Genomic DNA, 21972 nt, shown 5'->3' on the forward strand with positions numbered 1-21972 from the left:
ACACCCCCTACTGACTGTGCCATTGCATCTCAAATGTTGGATATTACTTTTAAGCTCTTGACTGCAAAGCACAGAGTTCAAACTGCATTCATGAGACAGAGCATTAGACAAACGTGAAAGGGGAGGAAATGCCACATGCACGGCACATTGTAACGCAGCACTGCCCGACTACACCAACAAAGAGAATCTCAAAATGTACTTGTTTACAGATGTGACCAAATTTACAGAGCGGTCCTATTAACACTCCAAAGCCATCATCCCAATAGCAATCAACAACTCTGTTCTTTATTCAGAGCATTTTCCAAAACCCAAATTTGACTCTAAAAGTTGGCCAATTGTATGTTGGTGTAATCTACTATTATGCAATTTGTAGGAAGCAGTAAGGCATAAATGAAATTCCTCATTTCTTACTGTCACCCAGTGGCAAGTAGTGTGTGTTTAAACAGCATCTCAATGTTTTTAATTAAAAAAAAACCAAAAACTTCAGAGGTATACAAAGGACACACAAAGACCCATTACCACAGAGGTAGACCCATGAACTGTAAGAAAAGCCTGATGACCCTAGGGAAAGAATGGAAATGGGTTATGTTGCTTGGTCATAATGATGGCCAAATAGAAGAGGCTCAGTGCCCAGCACCACAGACTATCAGGAAAAGAGTGGAGAGTGGGAACAATTCCATGAAAGTACATGAATTGTTAGCTTGGCAGTTTACCTTGTTCAAAAAATTGTGATCGCCTTTTTAAGTTTTTCAAAGAAATAGGTTCAGAGGCTAGTTGAAAAATACAAACACAAAAAAAAACACATCAATACCATGTCATTCATTTTACTCTCTCACCACTGGAAAACTAAACGATACTTGATACATCTTTCCATTCTGGAGCAATATTATTTTTAAAATGATAAAACTGATTGCCGTAGAAGATAGGGATTATTTCAATGCACAAAGACACACATAGTTTTAGTAGTCTATACTACATTCAAATTAGTAAAAGGAACTAATATTTTGATTAATACATTTTAGCAGGTAGCATCACAGTTTCAAAGTAGCTGAAGTAACATCTTCCGTGCTAGATTACACCCCTTTAGGGAAGTGGAAATTAAAATGTTTTTGCTTAGGTTAATCAATTCAAAATCTTTTCTAGTACAGGAAGAATTGTTTGTAACTAAGATTTTTCATAGTACTAGCAAGTAAAAAAGGAACTAAAAATAATGGGGAGGAGGACAAGAAAATAAATATCCAGAGAACAATTCTAAAAAAAACCCAAATGCTAAAATTAAAATATTCTTCTAACTAGACTATTTTGCCCTAGTTTCCAAGATCTTATAGCCCCTAACTTTACATAAAGCAAATAGAGTTCAATCAGATAAAAAAGAAAATATTCTGACTTCTACAGATCTGTCACAAGATTATGGCAAATGATTATTATACTTCAGTTTATTCATAAAATGTAAATGTAATTATTATTTGACACTAGTTGATATTTACTTATCTAAACAAAACCCTCAAATGACAGGGCCTGTGTATCACCCCATAGTCACTAACAAGTGCTCTGCTGAGACACAGACAGAACGGGACCCGCACATCTTAGATTAAAATATCATGAAGAGAAAAGCAGTCAAAGAATGCAATATCAAACAATTAAAATATAGTCACATAATTATCAGAAATTAGATACATAAATAATCAATAAAGGAAGGGAAATTTATAAATTTGGTTTGATTTTGACGTAAGGTATTATGAACTGACAAATGCAGATTCAAAACCACCAAACCACTGAGAAAACCCAGACCTGTGCCTGGCAGTCTAGTTTCATGCTAAGAGAAGCTTCATCCTCTTTGGGTTTCTTTCCCTGCCTATGTGGACCAGATCTTTCTTATTTATTTTGTGTGCCTAAGCTATAGCACACAGCATGTGGTAGCTCAATTATTTGTAGATAGACAGCAGAAGGAAGGGAGTGATGACTCCATAATGCAAAATTTCCCTAGATGCTATGTCTGCTTTTTCATTACAGATGGGCACTTCTGCTAACAACTGTTACTGCCACTGGCATTTCCTTATTACTAGCTGCTTCCAGGCTTGTCCCTTTCACAACATAAAAGGGAGAAAGGAAACCTCGTATTTAACTAAGATTCCCTTTGCCAGCACACCATAGCGGGAAGGCTGATGGCCTCGGGAAAACCAGTCTTTCTTATTTGGATTAGACACACAGGCACTCAAAGCTCCTGGACAGGCTGCCAAAGCTTTGTTTGCAGTTCCTGGACTATTCAACACTGGAACTGAATGCCCTTCCACCTGGCTGCAATTGGATCTATGCGCTAACCTCTGAGTTTCAACTTGCAGTAGATCAGTTTTGCTTTCACTCACAGATATTAATTTTTATAGTAGCAGAACTTGAGTGCAATGACTTCTCCTATATTATAAATGTAAGCTGTTATGGTAATGTTTACCTTTTGATTCAAAAGTATTGCTTTCATCACGAATTCCATTAATTTCCTTTGATTCAGTATTCTAGAAAGGATAAAAATGCCAGTTAACAACATTCTCTCCAGTTGGACTTCAAGCTTAAATAATGCATTTCTCATTAGTGAAAATATCTTCTAATGACATGAATTTTTCACAGTATTAATATATTCTTTACAGCCTTTTACATATAATAGAAACATAATTTTTTCACTGTTCTTCAATATTTGTGGAAGAATTAATGACCAACTGTAAGCATGAATAGCTTTAAGTTCAATCAGTCATTAATTTTCCAAGAAACATGATGGGCCAAATAATCATTGGTCCATTCGGTTTATATTTATGAGTAAGCAACACAGTCATATAGGATTCTCTAACATTTAAACTTTTCTTATACAAGGTAGCAGGATCTCCTTATTACATGAAAGGGAGCATCTTGGGATAACAGCCATTATATCTAGGGAGTCAATATAAACACATTTATTTGCAAATTTAAATTTAACTATTACTTTGATAATTAGAAATTTTCTACATTATAATTATTTTAAATCAATTAATGTAACTCTGTATCTCTTAACCACATATGTAAATCTACCCATCACATTCATCCACACAAGGACTAAAACTGCTTCATGAGGTTTTAAAACTGCACACAATTACTATATCTATTTTACCAGTAAAGACTAAGGAAAGCATAGAAAAGTTATAGTGTATAATTTTACATAATTAACTACTTCACATTCACAAAGATCTGAGAGAGGGGTATAATGATGAAGGATTGGTAAGAAACACCTGCAGGGACTTTCCTGGTGGTCCAGTGGTTAAGAATCCACCTTCTAGTGCAGGGGATGTGGGTTCGATCCCTGGTCAGGTTACTAAGATCCCACATGCCACGGGGCAACTGAACCTGCCCATCACAACTACAGAACCCACGCGCTGCAACAAAGAGCCCACCCGCTGCAACTAAGACCTGACACAGCCATAAATAAATAAATAAATAATAAATAAATAAATGTATGTTTAAAAAAAAAACCCTACAAAACATCACTATGGGGTCTTTTGATTTTTTTCATTATATAACTATTACTCTAAATTATTAATGAGTAGTGCCTTACGATTTTCAAAAATATATTTTATTCTCATTACTATAAATTACCTTATTCAATTATCTGTTTTTAAAACAGCATCAAAATTGTTCAAAGAAAGCAGATTCTTTCCCCCCACAAACACACTTCCTATAGTTGCTCTGCTCTACCCAAATACTCCCACTTCTCGAAATACTTACAGAATTCTGAAGGCTTTCTGAGAAATCAGCTGTTATTGATAGATTTGAAGATTTGTCTGAGCTGTAAATTCCAGAAGTTGCATCAATCCACTTTGTTTCAGGTGAACCTATAATTTTGGTAGCCATACTGGTGAGATTGAGGGTTTTATGCCGTGTAAATGGCAGGGAAGGCTGGTCTTTGCCCCAGTCTGATTGGTACACGAAGATCAAGAAATGAGTACACGTAAATGTTGAAGTTGAAAGAACGAAGTACTGAATGTACATATACAAAATACACACACAGAAGACAAACAAGTCAGATAGTGTGTGAAAGAAATGAAGAGTTTAGGCCTTTTACCAACAGATCACCTTCCAAAAACAGAGGGTTAGAGCATGTTAATAGTGAAAAGACTGGCAAATTTGCTGAATCTTCCTGTAAACCAGGACTGGGTACTATATTTTGATATCATAAGTTGGTAGGTCTGGAAGGCTTAACGCCCTTCCCCATCTAACCTCAACAATTAAGCAACACAATAATGAAATGTACATCGAAAGTTCTTCGCGAGTGAACAACTGGGATATTGACTTACTGTGCTCTCTCTTATACCAGTTACAGTCATGATGCTGTAGAGGAAGTGAAACCATGGTGTAATTCTTAATATTCAACATCATCATATGACTTCCAAATGCAGATATAATTACAAGAGCCTTCAGCTGATATGTGCATTCAAAGCCAGTCCAGCATATAAATCAGTCAATAAATAATGCAGAATTCAGTAAATTTGCTAGTGAAAAGCTTTCAGACAGAACATCCAAAGAAGCATCATTCAAGACTTGCCTCGACATAACCACAAAACATCTTTAAGCCAAAAAATAAAAAAGTGAAACGAAGAGAGAAGAAAACGTTATTGAAGCGAGCTGTTATAACCACTTGCCAAAGACCAGTTCCCAATTTAGAAAGCCAAACACGGTGGTATAACCAACTCACCAGACTTTCCATAGCGCCTGATATCCATTACTAGGTTTCCAGTTTCCTGAGCATTAGCCATGGTTTCCTCCCACTCTTTTGTGTCCTTATGTGAAAACTTAGTGTTGTTGATAGCAATAATTTCATCATCTACCTGTAGCTGAGAAAATTCTGCTGGGCTACCTAAATAAAGCAAAATAAATTAAACTACCAATAAAAAATAAAAACATGTCCTACTAGTCACTGCTTATTTAAATTAAGAGAAAAAATGACTTCTTAATCTCACCTAATCACTTCTCATATTCTTTTCAGGTGCAGATGAGTCACAAAATTTCTTAAAGTTATCAAATATTTGAGTAGCTACAACATTACAAAGCAACCAAAGGCATTTTTTAATCCTATAGAATGTATCTTCCTTAACGTTTAAAGGGAAATGATAAACCCATCTGTTCAATAAAATTTCTTTATTAACCCCCAAGGAAGAAAATTTTAAATTATTTTTAAATTAAAAATGTGAAATATATATTCCGCTTTAGCTGAGCTTCCAAAGCCAGATGCACTCTAGAATGGAGAAAAAAACAGAGCCGCTTAAAATGGCTTAAAATTACTACTTACCATTATCTAATTAAAGCAGCCTTGAAATTTCAAAGAAATAACCAAAGTTCACATGCATTTTTATATAGCTAAAAGATGTAAATGAGGAACTCCTCATAAATACAATAGCTTTCGTTTTAATTTTAGGTCTTGTAATATTTTGCTAAGAGTTTCTGGGCTTGATTTGGTGGAGGAGGGGCAGTGCTTTTGTAAAAGTCCCAAAGCATCCTCAGGAGTCCTTGGGCAATAGATACATTAGGACGCTCCGAAAATATTGATTATATAGCACCTATGTATCCATCACAAACACAAATGATCAGGGAAAGTTCTTTCTGGCTCTTCAATTTAGCGTCGTTTGTTAGTATTTCCAAATATTAAGCCTAAAGTTTTGATAATTGAAGTCTGTAAAAGTCACAGAATTACGACTCTTCAAAACTAAAATTAACGAGGCAAGATCAAACAATATGTAATTTGTAACTCCAACTATCAGCCTCTGGGAAGAGGATGCGCCTCTTCACTTTACTGCTGCATTTTTCACATGTGTTTTCTCTTCCTCTATCAAATAAACTAATTTCTCTGCGGGCTTTTTGAACAGCACAGGACAACAAAGGAGAAGAAACTTCAGGAGAGCTCAATCTATGATTTACCTGGTTCGACTGATGCTACGAAGATCCTGGAAAAATCCCATTTTACTGTAAATCCAAAGTCAAGGCTGTTCCCAGGCGTCTGGTTTATGCTGATTCTCATATCACTGAACTGATCCTGAAAACAAACATGAAACGGTGGGATCAAGTGTCCCTGGCACCCACGTGGAGGAAAGTCTATCCGTGAAAGAAGGGAGGCTGCACGCGAGGTACACTTGAATTATTTCATGATAAACCGGAAGCTTCATTCTTTTCCCCTTGGGTTTGGTAAAACCTTCACTTACATAAATATCTCTGAGTTTATTATTTTGCTGCTAAAATCAGGGAAATCGTCATATCCATAGATATTTTTCTTCACGTGCATACTATAAATCAGTTGATTTATATTGATAAAGTTTAGGCTTTTGCCCACCATACAGTTGGGTCTAAGTTACAGACCATTTTTTATAACCCAGGAATGAAGCTGAGTGAGATGTGGGGGTGTGTGTGTGTGTGTGTGTGTGTGTGTGTGTATACACACACACACACACACAATGGAATTCAGCCATGAGAAAAAGGACATCCTGCCATCTGTGACAACATGGATGAACCTTGAGCACATTATGCTAAGTGAGGTAAGTCAGACAGAGGAAGACAAGTACGTATGATATCACTTATACGTGTAGTCTAAAAGCCAAACTCATAAAACAGAGTAAAGTGGTGGTTACCAGGGGATGGGTGTGAGGGGACAGGGCAGATGTTGTTTAAGGGTACAAACTTCCAGTGAATAGTAAATGAGCCCTAGAGATCTAATACACAGTACTGTGAGTACAAGCAATATCTTATTATAATGAAATTTGCTAAGAGACTAGAACTTCCAACCACTAAAAAGAAAGGATAATTATGTAATGTGAGAGATGTTAATTATCACTACAACAGCAGTCACATAACAATATGTAAGTGTATCAAATTAACATGCTGTACCTTTAAAATTTACACATATCTCAAATACATTGCAATAAAATGGCATCTTTGAAAATGCAAAAAAAGATTTAAATCATTTATTTTTAAAATGTCACAATACTTAAACTACCTCCAACATTCAATATATTTAGCCAAATAATTTTGAGGGGTTCATAGACACAAAATTCAGCTACCAGAATCACTCATCTAGGACTGGTACCACCCCCGAATGGGTATCTGAAAGTTTGGCAAGGCATTTTTGCTTGTCCTACTGCTGCGTGAAGGTCGAGCGGTAAAGGCAGAGCTGCTACATTTGCTACAAAATGCAGAACTGGGTCATGCCTGAGGAACCACCTGTAAGATGCCAAGAGGGCCCCACTGAGACACCATGAGCTCCAGGCCACAACCTCCTTGAAGTAACAACAGCCCGCAGGCCCCAGAACTTGGACAACAGGCAGACCTCTATTTTCATCTCCATCCCTACAGTCCACAGCCACAAATTCTCAGTTTCAAGGACTTTCTTAGGCCATTTTCCAAAACAAATATTTTAAGTTTTACACTATAGTATACTAGGTCTGTGAAAATTTTAATTAACTTCCATAATTTACATTTTTTGTTTTGGGTAAACAGCAGACATAAAATTCAGCATGTGTTTCCCAGACTAGTGTTTCCAGTTCTTTGATTCATAATTATCAAGAACTTAGACTTAAATGTTTAAAAAGAAAAATTCTTCCTAAAGCCACTTTATTTTCCAGAAAAAGGCCTATAACTCCTCTATTTTAATTTAGCAGTTAAGTCCAGACCTAGGACCAACAGGGCAATTCATGAGTTTTTCTACCTTTAGAACAAGTTTGAAATCTAAGTGACTATATTCTAAGAAACACTGTGATATTATATAAGAATTAGAAGACAAGGAAGGCATTGAATAAAGGATCAAGAACTTACTGTATTGTATGGATATGAGCAATTAGTGTTGTAACAATACACACTTGCTCATTTGTTCAACATACATTTATTGTGCATCTATTCTGCATAAAACACTTGGGAAATGAAGACGAATTAGGCATGGTCCTTGCTCTCAAGAAACAATTACTGACTCTTCAAAGTGGGTATGGAATTTTTTAAGAAAAAACTTGTAGCTAATAATATAGAAACGTTTCCATCAGACATCATGTAAAGCAGTTGAAATATGGGAACCCAGATGTAGATGGTGAGAACAGTCATTAATGATCAGCCTGCTGGATACCAATCTCCAGAGTATATCAAAACTCTGCTATGAATAGAAAAAATTACTGGTTAGTTCTACTCCTTAACCAAAACCACCACACACTTAAATTAGAGATGACTCAATGAAAATAAACAGTCGTCTTCACCACTTTTACCCCACTCTACTCCCCCCGCCAAATTCTGACCTAAAGCCAATTAGAGTGCAGAATCTATTGCTATATAAGGGCACAGAGACAAATGATGGGTTAGAAATTCCAAGACACTAATTGAGGTTTTTTTATCTTGAAGAATAAGAGACAGGATGGAGTTTTAATAAATAGTTTCAAACTACAATAAAGAATACTTTGTGGGAGAGAGCAAGTGAACATTACCCTTTTCCACCAAACATAGGATAAAAGAGAATGAGCTTAAGCTCTAGATGGCAGAGTGTCACAATTGTATTAGACCAGAAGAACTGTCCTCCAAAGGACTGCTCTTACCTTGGAGATAAATCTCTACTTGAACATAATAAAAAGGCAAATAACCACCTCTCTGAAATAGTTAATAGAGGAGGTCAGCCTTACTGTGGCTACAGCCTGGCAGCCTGTTACGTGGGTCCTGGGAGTGCACACAGGCAAAGGAGAGAGAACCATGTGAGCACTTACAGGACTATTTCTGTCAATGGCCAGGTGGCCTCAGGCATGTCACTGAGTCTTCCAGAGAATTTTCTCTCACAATGACATTAATTTTAAAGCTTTCTGTTTTCAAAACCCTATCTTCCAATGCAGACCATCTCCCTCCCACATCACAGAAAGGATTAAAGTAGGTGGTGGCAGTTCAGGGAAAGGGCCCCAGAGGCCCCTCTTGCATGGCCTCCCCACCATGACAGTCTCTCTGGCATCTCTGTGGAATCCTGGGTTCTTGAATTAAATTATCCTTGAGACTTTTTGCAGGTGAATATATCTATAATTATAGTCAAGCATAAACTATTCAACAATGATTAGGATTTCTACTTCCTTATTTTTCTTTGCAAGATATATGCCATGTGAGTATTCTACAAAGGGTCCATGTTTCAGAAGATGACACTGTGGGAATTTCCTTTTGAACTGGATGGAACCAGGAATATAAATTATTGGGAGAAATCTAGATTCTTGATGACTGATAAAGAACTATCCCAAGTGGTTACAGTTGCCTATTCTGGGAAAGATAAAATACAGTTACCAACATATCAGCATCTAAAATAAAAATAACTTCCCTCAATTTAGGTACAATTTAAACAGAAATATACACTTAAATCTGAGATTTTAAAATAATGACATGGTGATCTGGCATAGCAATGGTAAGATTTATTTTTATGAGATCTGATGAATTAAGATTCTCGTATCAACACAGATGGGAATCAATAAACAACAGGGTCAATCAGATGGCCATTCTCCTCAAACTTTTTCAATTAGATAAACATGTTCCCTTAAAGAAAGCCTACTTAAGTTGATAAAACCAAATAACACTGAAAGTAGATTCAGGCTGTAAAATCACAAATAACAGAGGAAATATATAATCTTTGATTTTTGTTACACGGCTCTTTAGTTTCTTTTTTCAGGGTCTTAGTGGAACGAGAACATAGTGAGTAGCCCTCAACTCATGGTGCAGCTCTGGCACTGGAGCTACTCTCCTTCACCAAAGATGCGTCTATACCTACTTGTTTCCCCTCTCCATTATCCGTTCCAAAGAAGCAGGTGGTGTTTCCAGCTCTACCACTTGAGTCAACCCATTCCCCAGCTTAGCTCTTACCTACCAAATCCATCTTCGGCCCTCATGCCATCAGGCACTACGAACTATTCTTGCTTACGGGAAACGGTCTTCCAAGTCACCCATTATTCCACTTTCTCCTGCCTTTTTCCTCTATCCCTCTGGCCACCTCTCAGCTTCATTAGTGTGCTCCTCTTTATTCTATTTTCTCTTTGTTGCTCTTCTTCACCCCTAGTCAGTCTCCCACCTTCCTGACCACATGTTTTCCTGAGTCAACCTCATGCATTGTCATCAACTATCTACGCCCAACATACTCAGAATTAAATTCATTATCTTCCCCCCCCAAACCTGCTCTTCCACCTCTTGCTTTTCACATGTTGGTTAATCACATCACTGTCTAACCAGATACCCAAGCTAGAAACATCAGGTTCTTTCTGGGCCTCTTTCCCCTTCCTTCCCCTAAGTGCTCCCCACACAACCTCTACACAATGGTCTCCCAAGCACCACCACACACATGCACTTAATAAAGTGTCAGCAAGTCCACAAGCCATAAATCCATCCAGAGCCATCCCATCCTTCCATTCTCCTTCAGGCTCTCATCTGAACTCAGGTCACGGTTTCCCCTCTAAATTGCTGTGGGTCACCTCCTAACTGGCTCTCTTGCCTCCAGCACTTCTTTCCCCCCATCTTGCTCACATCTGCCAGAACTTTAGTTATAGAAAACACCAATTATTATATCATACCCTGTTTTAAAATTGCTGGTAGCTCCTTATTGCCTGCTGGGTAGAGTTTGAAGTCTGCACCTCAGAATTAGATTCAGTTCGGGTAAGTTTTGATAAATATCTACCTTTCCTCAAAATAATTTTAAGAATGATTTTCTCTTTATGAACCAGAAGATATTTCAGTCCATATTGGCTCTAAAATTCTAGAGACATGGCCAAGTTAAATTAAGTCAACATTTGGTGTCTTAAGGCAGTTCTCAAATTTAAGCATGTCACATTTCAAAATAAATTGGGGTCGGAGAAGTTGCAAATGTGGCCTAAGCATTTAACTAGCCTAGGGTGTGTTACATAACTTTCAACTCTCAAGTATTTCACTGGTGAAAGTGAGTATAATACCACCTACTTTGCTAGGTTATTGAGAGAATTAAGTGAAACATTTTAAAAGGTGCCAAGCCACATGGTTGATGCCCAGTAATTATCTTCTTTTTCCCATGGAAACAATGTGATACATGGTAATATATGCTGGTTAGGCAGTTTCCAGACCAACTAAAGAAAATCCTATTTAACTCTCACACATGTAGCTCTAAAGCTAATGGAACTCGGTCAGCATTCGACGTATAATTACAGATCCAGGCACCGTACTAACAGTGAGCACAACAGGCTTGCTTCCTACCCTTAGATAGGGTAGGGGTCTAGTGAAGCTGACAAGCAGGTAAAATGCACAGGAGGTAGATGTGATAAGGTAAACCCTGGGTACTCTTAAAAGAGGTACTCTCGTAGACTTGGGCATTAGGAAGTGTAAAAATCTTCCTTCCTTCCACATGTATCATCCTATTTCTGGGTTCTGATTTAAAAATCTGGGGCAAAGGTCCTGAAATGTGGATTTGGATGAGATTTGGGTGCAGAAGGCTTGGACAAGACAAAACAAAACCCTGTATGCAACACCAATTTGGGGGAAAAGCCACATCTGTGAGGCAGCTGGAGCGGGACGGAGGACTCTGGGAGTCCCACTGCCTCCCCTTGTTCGGGTGCCCCAAGAATTGCCCTGGCAGCCCAGTCTGGCAGGGGAGGCTGGAAAAGAAGCAGTACCATAAGAGAAGTCTGTGAGAAAAGGGAAGAGAGAGAAACAGAACTCCAGACTAGCAATGGAGGTGAGAAAGAAACTCCTGGGCAGATTTTAAACGAGGTCATTTAAGCTCTTCCCTCATTAAGTCTTTGCTTCTTTATGCCATGAACTCCCTTCTTACCACAATTCTGTGAGAGGCTCCTAGCCCATCTCTGCCCCCAGATTTCGCCTCCTTCAAATAATTCTATATAGCATCACAGTGCTCACATTCCTAAAACACTCCTTAATCTTAAAGAACCTATAAAGACCTAAATTACCTGCTGAATCAAGTTCATACTTCAGTCTAGTAATCAAGGCCTTGAATGTAATTCAAGTCAATAAGTACTTAAGTGCCAACTATGGGTAAAGGCTATGGAGGGTATAAACAATACCAGAGAAGGAGAAACGAACATATGGAAAAGGAAGCATTCAGTGAATGAAACTTGCAAGGGTAGGAAGTTCAGTTCCAACAAGGGGGGAGGCGATCTCTTGATCCATGAAGGAACCGAGCCTCCTGTGCTTTGAAGGAACAGGAGAACTTCAAAACACAGAGATGGGTGAAATGAACATTTTTAAATAGGGCAACAATAAGAGTAAAAATATATATGATGTGTTCATGAAAGTATAGGGTATGTTCCAGAAATATCAAGCAGACTCATGTGGCTAGATATCACCTACTTCCGCTCTCTTTCTCACAACACAGGGCAGTGAAGGCAATCTTGAGACAAACTAACTGAGTTCAAATCCTGACTCCACCACTCGCTATGCTGCATGGCCTTGGGCAAGTAACATGACCACTTCATGCCTCCATTTTCATGGCTACAAAACAGCAATAAGAGGGTCACTGTGAGGATTAAATAAAACAATGCCTTGCGAAGCCTGGTCGGCATAGCAGCTACTCAGTAAACATTAGCCGTTTCGGCACTACAAAGGGAGTTTGGGAACAGTCATGAGAGACCTCGGTGTTCCCCTGCGTGCTCTGAACTTCACTGAACAGACCACAGCATGCCACTGGGGGCTTTGAAGCAGAGAAATTACCCAGTCCAGCCCGGCATCATGCAGATTAATCTGGTGCCAGCCTTGTGTAGAACGCACAAAGACGTGACTATTTACTAAGTGTTTGCACGGATGAGGGAAAGGGCTGGAATTAGGGGAGCGGAAGCAGGGATAGAAAAGGGTAACAACATCAAGGGAGATGCTGTAGGAAGAAATGAAAGGACACTGCCAGCACAAGTGTGAGTAAGGAAGAGGACCTGAAGAACACTCTTCTACAAAGCTACCAAGACGTCTACCTGAAACTAATATAATATTGTAAATCAAGTACGCTTCAATTAAAAGAGAACGACATCGGGCTTCTCTGGTGGCGCAGTGGTTGAGAGTCCGCCTGCCGATGCAGGGGACACGGGTTCGTGCTCCGGTCCGGGAAGATCCCACATGCTGTGGAGCGGCTGGACCCGTGAGCCATGGCCGCTGAGCCTGCGCTCCGCAACGGGAGAGGCCACAAGAGTGAGAGGCCCGCGTACCAAAAAAAAAAAAAAAAAAGAGAGAGAGAAAGACATCTAGATGTTCAGCCAGACACCATGTTTTATTTTTCTGAACTCCTAGGACTAGGTAGTTTGGAGGAGTGTTGCGTATGCCCTGGCCATACTGGTCCTAGGCTGTTTTGTGCATTCCCAGCCCTTTTCCCAAGTCAGTCAGCTCCTTCTCAGTGACAAGAGCAGGGTGATGCTACATAAGCTACTTTCCTCAGAGTGCAGACGTGGACACACCAAGCATCTCAGGGATAGGCAAGTCACCGTACGATATATACATTCGTTCAAGAATTCCAATTGCTCCACTTATTAAGTCAAGCCTAATTTTGCCCGGTAGCATTCCAAGTTGGGTGACTAAAGAGCATAAATCCACTAATGATAAAACCTGAAACCACACCATGTTAACTCACATTCCTCTGAACTGCTCTAACCTGGAAGCCACACCCACACCCTCTTTTTCTTAATCCACTGATGCAGCTAGTCAACTGCCACCCTGAAGGAGTTACCACCACTGAGCACACAGTACAATAATCAGGCTGTTTCGTGGGATTTGCTGTTTGAAAAGGCGAAGGCAAACAGGCAAGTCCATAAAACAAAAGACACCTTGCTTCTCTCTTTATTATTCATCCATGGTACCTTATGTTCCCCAAGCATAACAGAGGCTACAGTCCTCATCCACTGAGACTGATGATGCTAATTACGTATTCCCAATTCTTTAAAAGTGAAGTTAAAAAAATAATTTACAACCAATGATTTTAGCAACCTGGAGAGACTGGATTTAGATATGTTTGTAAATATACATGGGAAAACTGAAAGAAATATATCTAAATGCTACAGAATATCTCTAAATGATGGGATTACCAAGTCATTTTTATTATGTATGTTTTCCTGCATTTCCAAGTTTTCTCAAGCACAGAGTACTTCATAATCACAACGAAAAAAAGCTTACTTTAAACTTGTAAAGCTTTCCTGTACTAATAAAAACTAACGATACTAAAATATGCTGTATCATATTTTACACAAAGATATTTCATTAATATAACTTGGGCCAAGTTACATACTTGATGTTGTGCCTTGGGAAAAAAATACACTTTAGTAAGGCATCAGAAAATGCTGGACTAAGCCACAGAACCATAAAAGCATCTCCACACTAAGGGGTTCATACAACTATCAAATTGCTTATGAAGGTTTTTCTCTAAAAGAGAAAAGTTTCTTTCTCTTCTCTAGACAAGCAACAACTCTTTAGCCTATGTGTAAAACATAACTAAAAGAACATTCATTACCTAATAATTCTCTTAAAGTCATCTGTGGGATTTTAAGTAGGAAAAACTACAAATGCCCCCAGTCCTTCTTCATCTGATGGTATATTTTATTTGGACTCCAAATGTTAAAGAACGCAATTGTCATACTGTAACTAAGCCTCAATATTCCCCTTAAAAGAAAAGGAGTGGTACAAAATTCTAGGCTTCCCAAAGTACAAATTAGTATTGAAAGTCACTAGGATTTTTCATATGGTAGAGAAAGAAGTTCCCCTCTCATGTGTACCAGTTTCTCCTTGTGGTCAGTTCACTTCCCTGAGAAGGGGCTTTTATTGCCCATTTTCTATTAGACCTGCATCTAAAACCTCCTGAGTGACTCCTGCACCCAAACCCGGACTACTGAGTGCTAACGGTGCAAGGCAACAGCTGCTGAAACGGGGAGTAGAGAGCAAAGCCAGCCAACTCCAGGGAGACTGGTCCAAAAAGTCTCCATACACCCATATCACAAGGGTCATCTGGATCCATCAACTCAGAGTTGGAAGAGATCTACTTCCGCCAAGATCTGTTACAAATAAAATGCAATGTCATTTCTACATTATCAGCCCAGACTGTAGTGCCTAGAGGTTAGAAACGTGGTTTCCTGATTTTATTACTTATGTTTCTGGGCAGCAGGTGATTGAAAAGCCTTCCCAAACCCACCTGTGATCTTGAGACCTCTGTCCGTGGTGAGCTTCTCCCTTCTCCAAGCTCAGACGTTAAATCAGGGCTAGATGTTGAAGATAACGTGTCTTTCGAAGTGGCAGCCTGGCCCTGGGAAGGAGATGAGAAGGTGGGTGTAGGAGAGAGCAGCCTCATCACACTTTCTCTGGGTGCTGATGCCTCTGTTTCGCTGGATGACCTGGACGCAAGCTGGCTCGTGTCAGGTCTTTGCACAGAGATGCTGACCGAACTGCTTTGGGTTCTCTTAATGCCTTCTACGTCTCCATTATACTTCCAAGAATCATCCATCTAAATAGGAAACATCATTTTAAACTTCGTATTCTGTTAGATTTCTATTTAAAAAGCATATACATTAAATTAATACTTTAAAGTAATGAAAGTAATATATACCTCCCTCAGCAAAGTAACTCCTACTAAAAGCTTGGCGCATGGTTTCACACTAACAGATCCGTACATATGAAGTGGTAGGAGTAGTTATTTTTTACAAAAGTGTTTATTTTATAAACAGACCTCTGAAACTTGCTTTGACCATCCACATCACTCCAGGTCAACAGACAGAAATCTAAACTAGATCAATTGAATACTTCACACTATGGATCTCTACAATTTATTCATTTGATATGCATTCAATGTCATTTAAAGTGTACCAAAAATATTGCACATCTCTTTATAACCAGAATATTTTTATAGCACAGATTCCCAAAAGTAGACTTGCCGGACGAAAGAATATTTTATGTATGTAGTAGAAAATATAATTTATATATATATATATATCTTTAAAAATTGTAGCAATGCACTCCCAAAGTAATGTATAAGAATGTCTCTGTCCCTGCATCCTTGCCAACACTAGACGTTTTGAATGTTTTAAATCTTTGTCAATCTCATGGGTGAAAAGTTGTACCCCTCATTCTTGCTCTAATGAGACTGAACATGCTTCTATGTACTTTATGTTACCAACCATTTAAATTCCCTCTCCCTTGAACTATTCATTTCTATATTCACTTTTCTACTGTTTATCTTTCCTTATCAATTTGCATTTTAAATCTCAGGGATAGTAAACCTATATATAAAATACATTTTACTAATATTTTTCTGAGCCTATATAAATTGTCTTTTGGACTACATTAATGGTGTCTACCATATAAATTTAATTTTTATGTTGTCAAATATGCCTGTATTTACTTAATATAATGGTCAGCGGTTTTTCTGGCTAGTTTAGGCAGGCTTCCCTCATCTTGAATTTTTTTAATCAAATTTTTTCTATTTTTGAATTTTAGCATTCCTCATTGGCAGAGGTAAAAGGAATTTGAACACCAATGTGCTCAAGGCTGTATTGCTTCCTTTTAAATAATTCAAAATAATACACTCACTTTCAGCCCTGCTTCATTCTCAGGGCAAATGAGTCTATATCCTTTAAAACCCCAATAAAAATATGTATTTTTTGAACCATGAGATACATTTTAATAACTATAATCAAATATATCAAGTTCTAATGAAGTGGGAAATCAGGAAAAATAGAACTTTGTGCATAATCACCTGAAAATATTTAGGTTAAACCACATGAAATTGCTGTTTTGTAGGTCAAAAAGAACTGACTATTGGCAACTTCATACAGTGCAACCTAATACTTTACAAAAGATATATTTGAGAAAATATGACACTAAAAAATAAATGCTCTGCCTTAGAATGTAGATTACTTATTTTTTAAAATGTATCAGCTCGACTTTCATTGAATTTAAAGTTTAATCAGTTCTGCATCGTTGCTATATTTTAAGCATTAAATGTCTATTGAATCTAAATTGGTAAAAATACAATTGCTTTATATACAAGTTATATACATTTTACCCATCAAGTATCTGTAACTCAAACCTCTGCACAAGTTCACCGGTATTTTGCGCTGGCGAACAGACTAAGTGAAGTAGAAACACGTTTACCGTGTAGGATCTCGGGAGTGATGAGATTCCCCTTGACTGAGATCCAAAAGGTCTCGGTGTGACCACAGACGTTAACCTGGCCGCATCAGTTTTCTGGTAACTTCTAGGGAGAGCAGCTGAAACTCGAGTTGACTCCATTTGTCGTGAATGCTGAGAAGACAAAGAGGCTGGGCGTTGTTCTTCCACGGGGCTTTTCGAAGGAAGCTGAATTTCAGCTGTGATAGTAGCCTCCCTTTTTGCAAAAGCTGTAGAATCTTGCTTAGGAATTTCCATCGGATAAGTGGTTCCCTTCTCTTCTACTCTCTCACTCTGGGAACTTACTTCTGACATAGTCAGCATAGGGGGAAGTTTTTCTTCATCCACTCCATCATCAGAAGAATACAGTTTCCTCCTCGATGTCACTGTAGACATCTGATTTGGGGATTCCCTTAGCAGAAAGAAACGCCAAAACCACAAAGTTAGGCATTTGACACACAGAGGTGGAGAGACAGATGTTATTTTGGTCATTAACATAAAAAAATGGGTGGGAACAAAAAGACTACTGACTTCATATCATAACACAATATTAAGAGAATGTGGGAATAAATACATGCAAATTTTTTAATGTCACACTAAGAAAGATTAAGAGCTTGACTTTTTTTTCTTAAAGAGGTTAAAAAAAAGTCCCTGAAGTATATGCAATTGTAAAGAAACTATAATAAGAAAACTATAATAAGGGATTATTCAAAATTTCATCCACAAGTGTATAACGCTTCCAAAATTAACACACTATAACGATAACTAATTGACGACCAATGTGAACCCTCCAAAGATGTGGATTTCTTAACAGGGTTGAGAGTTTTCTTGTACACAATTTATAATAGCGTCGTAAAAACAGAAGACCACAAAAGACTCAGACTTTCATTAAGATCAAGTTAGTCTATAATTTCACACAGCTTGATAGAATTTCCATGGAAAATTATTGCAGATTAAAAGTCACCATTCCTGTCTATAGAGAGGCTGATGAAACAGTCTCACGGCTACCATTTAGTAAGGAGTACCTCTCAAGCCAACTGCATTGCGTTTAAGTGAATGAAACTGTGTTTACCACTGGCTTCTAGGGGACAAAGGAGCTTTGCTTAATTTCACCTGACAGCACATTTCCTTTTTGACATTATCCTTAAAGACTATTTGCCTTCTCCCTGACCTGTAAATATCTCAAGGTTTCACATAGTAACTGCTCCACAGGCAAGTAAAAATTGGACCTTTATCCTGTTATGCTGCAATGAAAAAAAATAAACCCTCACACTGATGTTTATATAGTCTTCCTTTAAAAATACAGTTTTAATTGCACCACGAAGACATGAAAAAGAACTTTGCTATACTTTTACACAATTTAGTTAAGAGTAAGAGCTGGTTTTATCCGACCATTCCATTCCTAAATTTACTTTAAAAGGAGAAAAAGTTGTTTATTTTCTGCATATATAGCCAATCCTGCATGTGAATATACAATGTAAAATGAAGAAATTACGTACACCACCCTTAAGGACTCATTTCTTTCATTAATCCAAGTCACTACTTATTACAGCAATACTCTGCTTTTTCACTGCAGAGCAAAATGCTCGAAGGTTATGCACATTTAATGACAGTTTAATATTGGTGCACATGTACATCCCACTACACTTACACAAAATATCTATTTCTAACACTGGTATCTCCAACCCTGAGATGCATTCAGCCTCATTACCTGTCCTGCAGCATTTCGTTAAATGTCTTAGATCTTCTCTCAGACTTCTCAAGCGACTGCTTCTCAATCTCTTCCCTCTCTTCTTTTTTCTTCTGCAAATCTGAAGTGTAGCTTTTCCGACGATCTTTCCATTTTGCAAGGTCCTGACAGAAGAAAATCACATCAGCACAGGCACACCTGAATTTCTACACACCCTCTCCAGCAGTGAGAGCGTGCCAGAGGATCCCATTACATCGCTGAAACTATTCACTACAACTTTGATGCCAAGGTGCTCTAATTTTGCTTTTTATAGCCAGCGTTTCTGTACCAAGCCTTTTATCTCATGTATCTGTCTAAAAGCCCTGACCTAATAAGATAGGCCCCATTTTTGTTTTCCCAGGTAGCCTGCCTCACTTGCCCATTTCACAAAGAATGCTAAACGCTTGTAATTAGATGCCAGGTCAGAGAAGATCAGGAACCGTTTCAAATTCATTTCCATCTCACTCCAATAATCTGGCTCTTACACAAAATGACATGTTTCACTAGTCAGACTGGAAGAGAAACGCGATTGTAAAATGGCTAAACTTAGAAGCATACATTTAACAAATACTGAGTTCAATCCCTACTTTGAGACAAGGGGGCCACAAACACAGATGAATAAGGTGCACTTCCCCTCAAGGAACTCTCAGTCTAGAGGGAAAGACAGACAGGTAAATAAAGTTCAACAATGAGTGTGATAGGATTGTGTGAGAGAGCAGGGATCCAAAGGAGAAAGTGATCACTTCTATCCCAGGCAGGGGAAGGCGGAGTTTGGAAAGGCTTTAATGGGGAAGCCAGCCTCAAGTATGTGATTTCAAAGCGGGTCAACTCCTCATAAAGACAGGGCAGTAAGGAGGATTACACGGGAACAAGTGGACATCTGCTTTCCATACATCCAGGAACCTAAGTCTCACCTAGCTGGGTGACCCCAGGACAATCAACCTAATTCTCCTTTAAAATTAGTCCTAGCAGCCTAAGCTGGTTCTGACACCCAGGGGTTAAGACAGTTTGGATGGTACCAACTTTTCTATGTCATCAAAACAGAGAAATCCCATGCTTCCTAGTGGCACTGCAGCCCCAACAGAAGCTCATGTAAGCTTCTCAAACTGAGAGGAACCTCATCCCCAGGGCACATAAAGTAGGTGTGGTTTATACCCTTTGGGAGCAGACAGGGCCATTCCTGCTTCAAAAAACAGCCTGAAATCCATATGAACTATTTTCAGAAAGAACAAAAGCAGTGCACATTAGTCCTACAAGGTAACCAGCGTGAATTTTCGTCTGACTTAACCTAAGGGATAAACCCTCCATACCTCTCATTTTCAGCCTCAGTCATCATGCATTTTGGCAAACTGACACTGAATTTCTGTTTCTTGACAATTAAAATGCGTTCCCAAATAAAAGAGGAACTGGAATTTAGAAACATGGCCAAGGCAGAGGTTTCATCTGTATTATGTAATCTTTAACTCCTTGGAAAATTAAGATTTACTATCTCTAGCCCTTTTGTTTATGCTACCACTCAACCCTCTTACCAAAAGGTTGTCCTCAGACTTCTTTGGGTCTGCTCTGTGTAGTTTATCTATCGTATTTCTTTACACTCCTTTGGTGTAAAACAATTAACGCTTTTTAAAAGGGTAGAGTTCCCTTCTGCCGGGGACAAAACTAAAGGTTAAATCTTTATCCAAATGTCATTGCTGTAAAAACACCTAATTTTGATTCACATTAGATAACTGCTTTTTCAACCAAAATATTACTGAGTTATAATTCGTATTTCTCCCCAAACCTCCTCTAGTAACTCTAAGAACCCTTTCCTCTCTCCCTGCTGATACCCAGTCTCTGGGCTGGACCCTCTGCTCCCCTGTTCTCCCTAAACCTTGAGCAAAGTGTTTCCTTTCATGAGCATCGGTAACAGTCATACGCCAAGTTCAACCACCAAAGCAAGTAAACAAGTTACCTATACTGCACAGAAGCAGCTTCTCATTTTTGAGAACTCACAGAAAATATTAGAAGACAAACAGCTTCCGTTTTACACAATGGCCTTTAAGATATGTAGCAGTAATAGACCAAAATGGTTAAAACATCACATTTTCTACAGAACTGAAATCTGGAATAGCAAGGAAAATCGTCCCTTGAGTATACTGACTCTCTTTTTAAAGAAGGAAGAGTCAAACAAATACATCCTCCCTGCCTCCCCATCTCCCAATAAAAATAATACTCACATCCTGCCATTTCTGATCTTGTTCTTTTAACTGTGACTTTATTTTCTGCATCTCCTCGTAACGCAGCTGACGCAAGTTCTGAGCATCCTCTGCGCTGACATCACTCATGGACTTGCTCCTACGACAAAAATACCCATGGTAACCAAGGTTCATGTGACCGGATTTAAGGTAAAACTGGAAGGTTGGGCTTATATTTGGAAATTCCATCTAAAATTCTGCAGTACTACCTAGATGCTTTCGTGATAATATCACAGAAATAGCACTACAGAGATAAATGGTGTTTTTCCAAAACGCAGAAACAAGAGCCTAGCACTCAAGTCAAGCGTGAATTCTTTCACAAAATGGCTAAATGAACCCTGAACAAGTCTGAAAAAATAATCCAATGTTCATATTTAGGTAGTCGATGCAGAAAAAGATTACTTTAGGAAAAAAATAATTATTAGTCCCTAGAATCACCTGTCTTTATTTTTCTATCTCCCCCAGAGATAATCTTTTAAGGTTTGGCTGCCTTTTCTGAGCACTTATTAAATAATTTAACGATTACCTGATATTTTCTCCTCAAGTTCAATACCAGGAATAAATGTGCCACTGCTTCTCAAAGATTCTATAACATCCGCCCCACTACTGCACTGGGCTTGGTCTCAAAGACCACAGGTGGTTTCCAATAGCCAGTTACAATATAACCTCTATTATAATCCTCTTTTTTGTTAAGGCAGCTTTCGTTTTGTCCATGTGTGACCCCTGCCGTGAGGACGTACTGCGGGTTAGGTGTCAAAGAGTTCAAGTTAGGGTAGTTTGAGGAGAGTGGGGTGCCGCCCATGAGGCACGTGTGCTGTACACGCACACAGAAGGGTATGGTGAGCTACACCAGAGAAGGGAGACTGAGGGAGGCCTCCAGGAAAGAGAGGTGTC

General features: G+C 38.6%; 1 protein-coding gene across 8 annotated transcripts in view; it reads right to left on the minus strand.

The window, feature by feature from the left end:
• LMO7 (LIM domain 7) overlaps positions 1 to 21972 on the minus strand; it is a 135419-nt gene that overhangs the window by 17830 nt on the left and 95617 nt on the right. For 5 of the 8 annotated variants that reach the window (XM_049700959.1, XM_033414029.2, XM_033414039.2 and 2 more), the window contains 9 exons: positions 21061 to 21178; positions 18827 to 18969; positions 17101 to 17527; positions 15146 to 15454; positions 5935 to 6049; positions 4715 to 4876; positions 3748 to 3935; positions 2450 to 2510; positions 714 to 770 (listed from right to left, as the gene is read on the minus strand). In XM_049700959.1, the coding sequence (XP_049556916.1) occupies positions 714 to 770; positions 2450 to 2510; positions 3748 to 3935; positions 4715 to 4876; positions 5935 to 6049; positions 15146 to 15454; positions 17101 to 17527; positions 18827 to 18969; positions 21061 to 21178 (1580 nt within the window). The remainder of the gene's footprint in view (positions 1 to 713; positions 771 to 2449; positions 2511 to 3747; positions 3936 to 4714; positions 4877 to 5934; positions 6050 to 15145; positions 15455 to 17100; positions 17528 to 18826; positions 18970 to 21060; positions 21179 to 21972) is intronic. The other 3 variants (XM_012538440.3, XM_012538441.3, XM_049700960.1) reach the window with 1 other exon arrangement.

This window comes from Orcinus orca, chromosome 18 (assembly GCF_937001465.1).
Source record: "Orcinus orca chromosome 18, mOrcOrc1.1, whole genome shotgun sequence".
Classification (NCBI taxonomy): Eukaryota; Metazoa; Chordata; class Mammalia; order Artiodactyla; family Delphinidae; genus Orcinus; species Orcinus orca.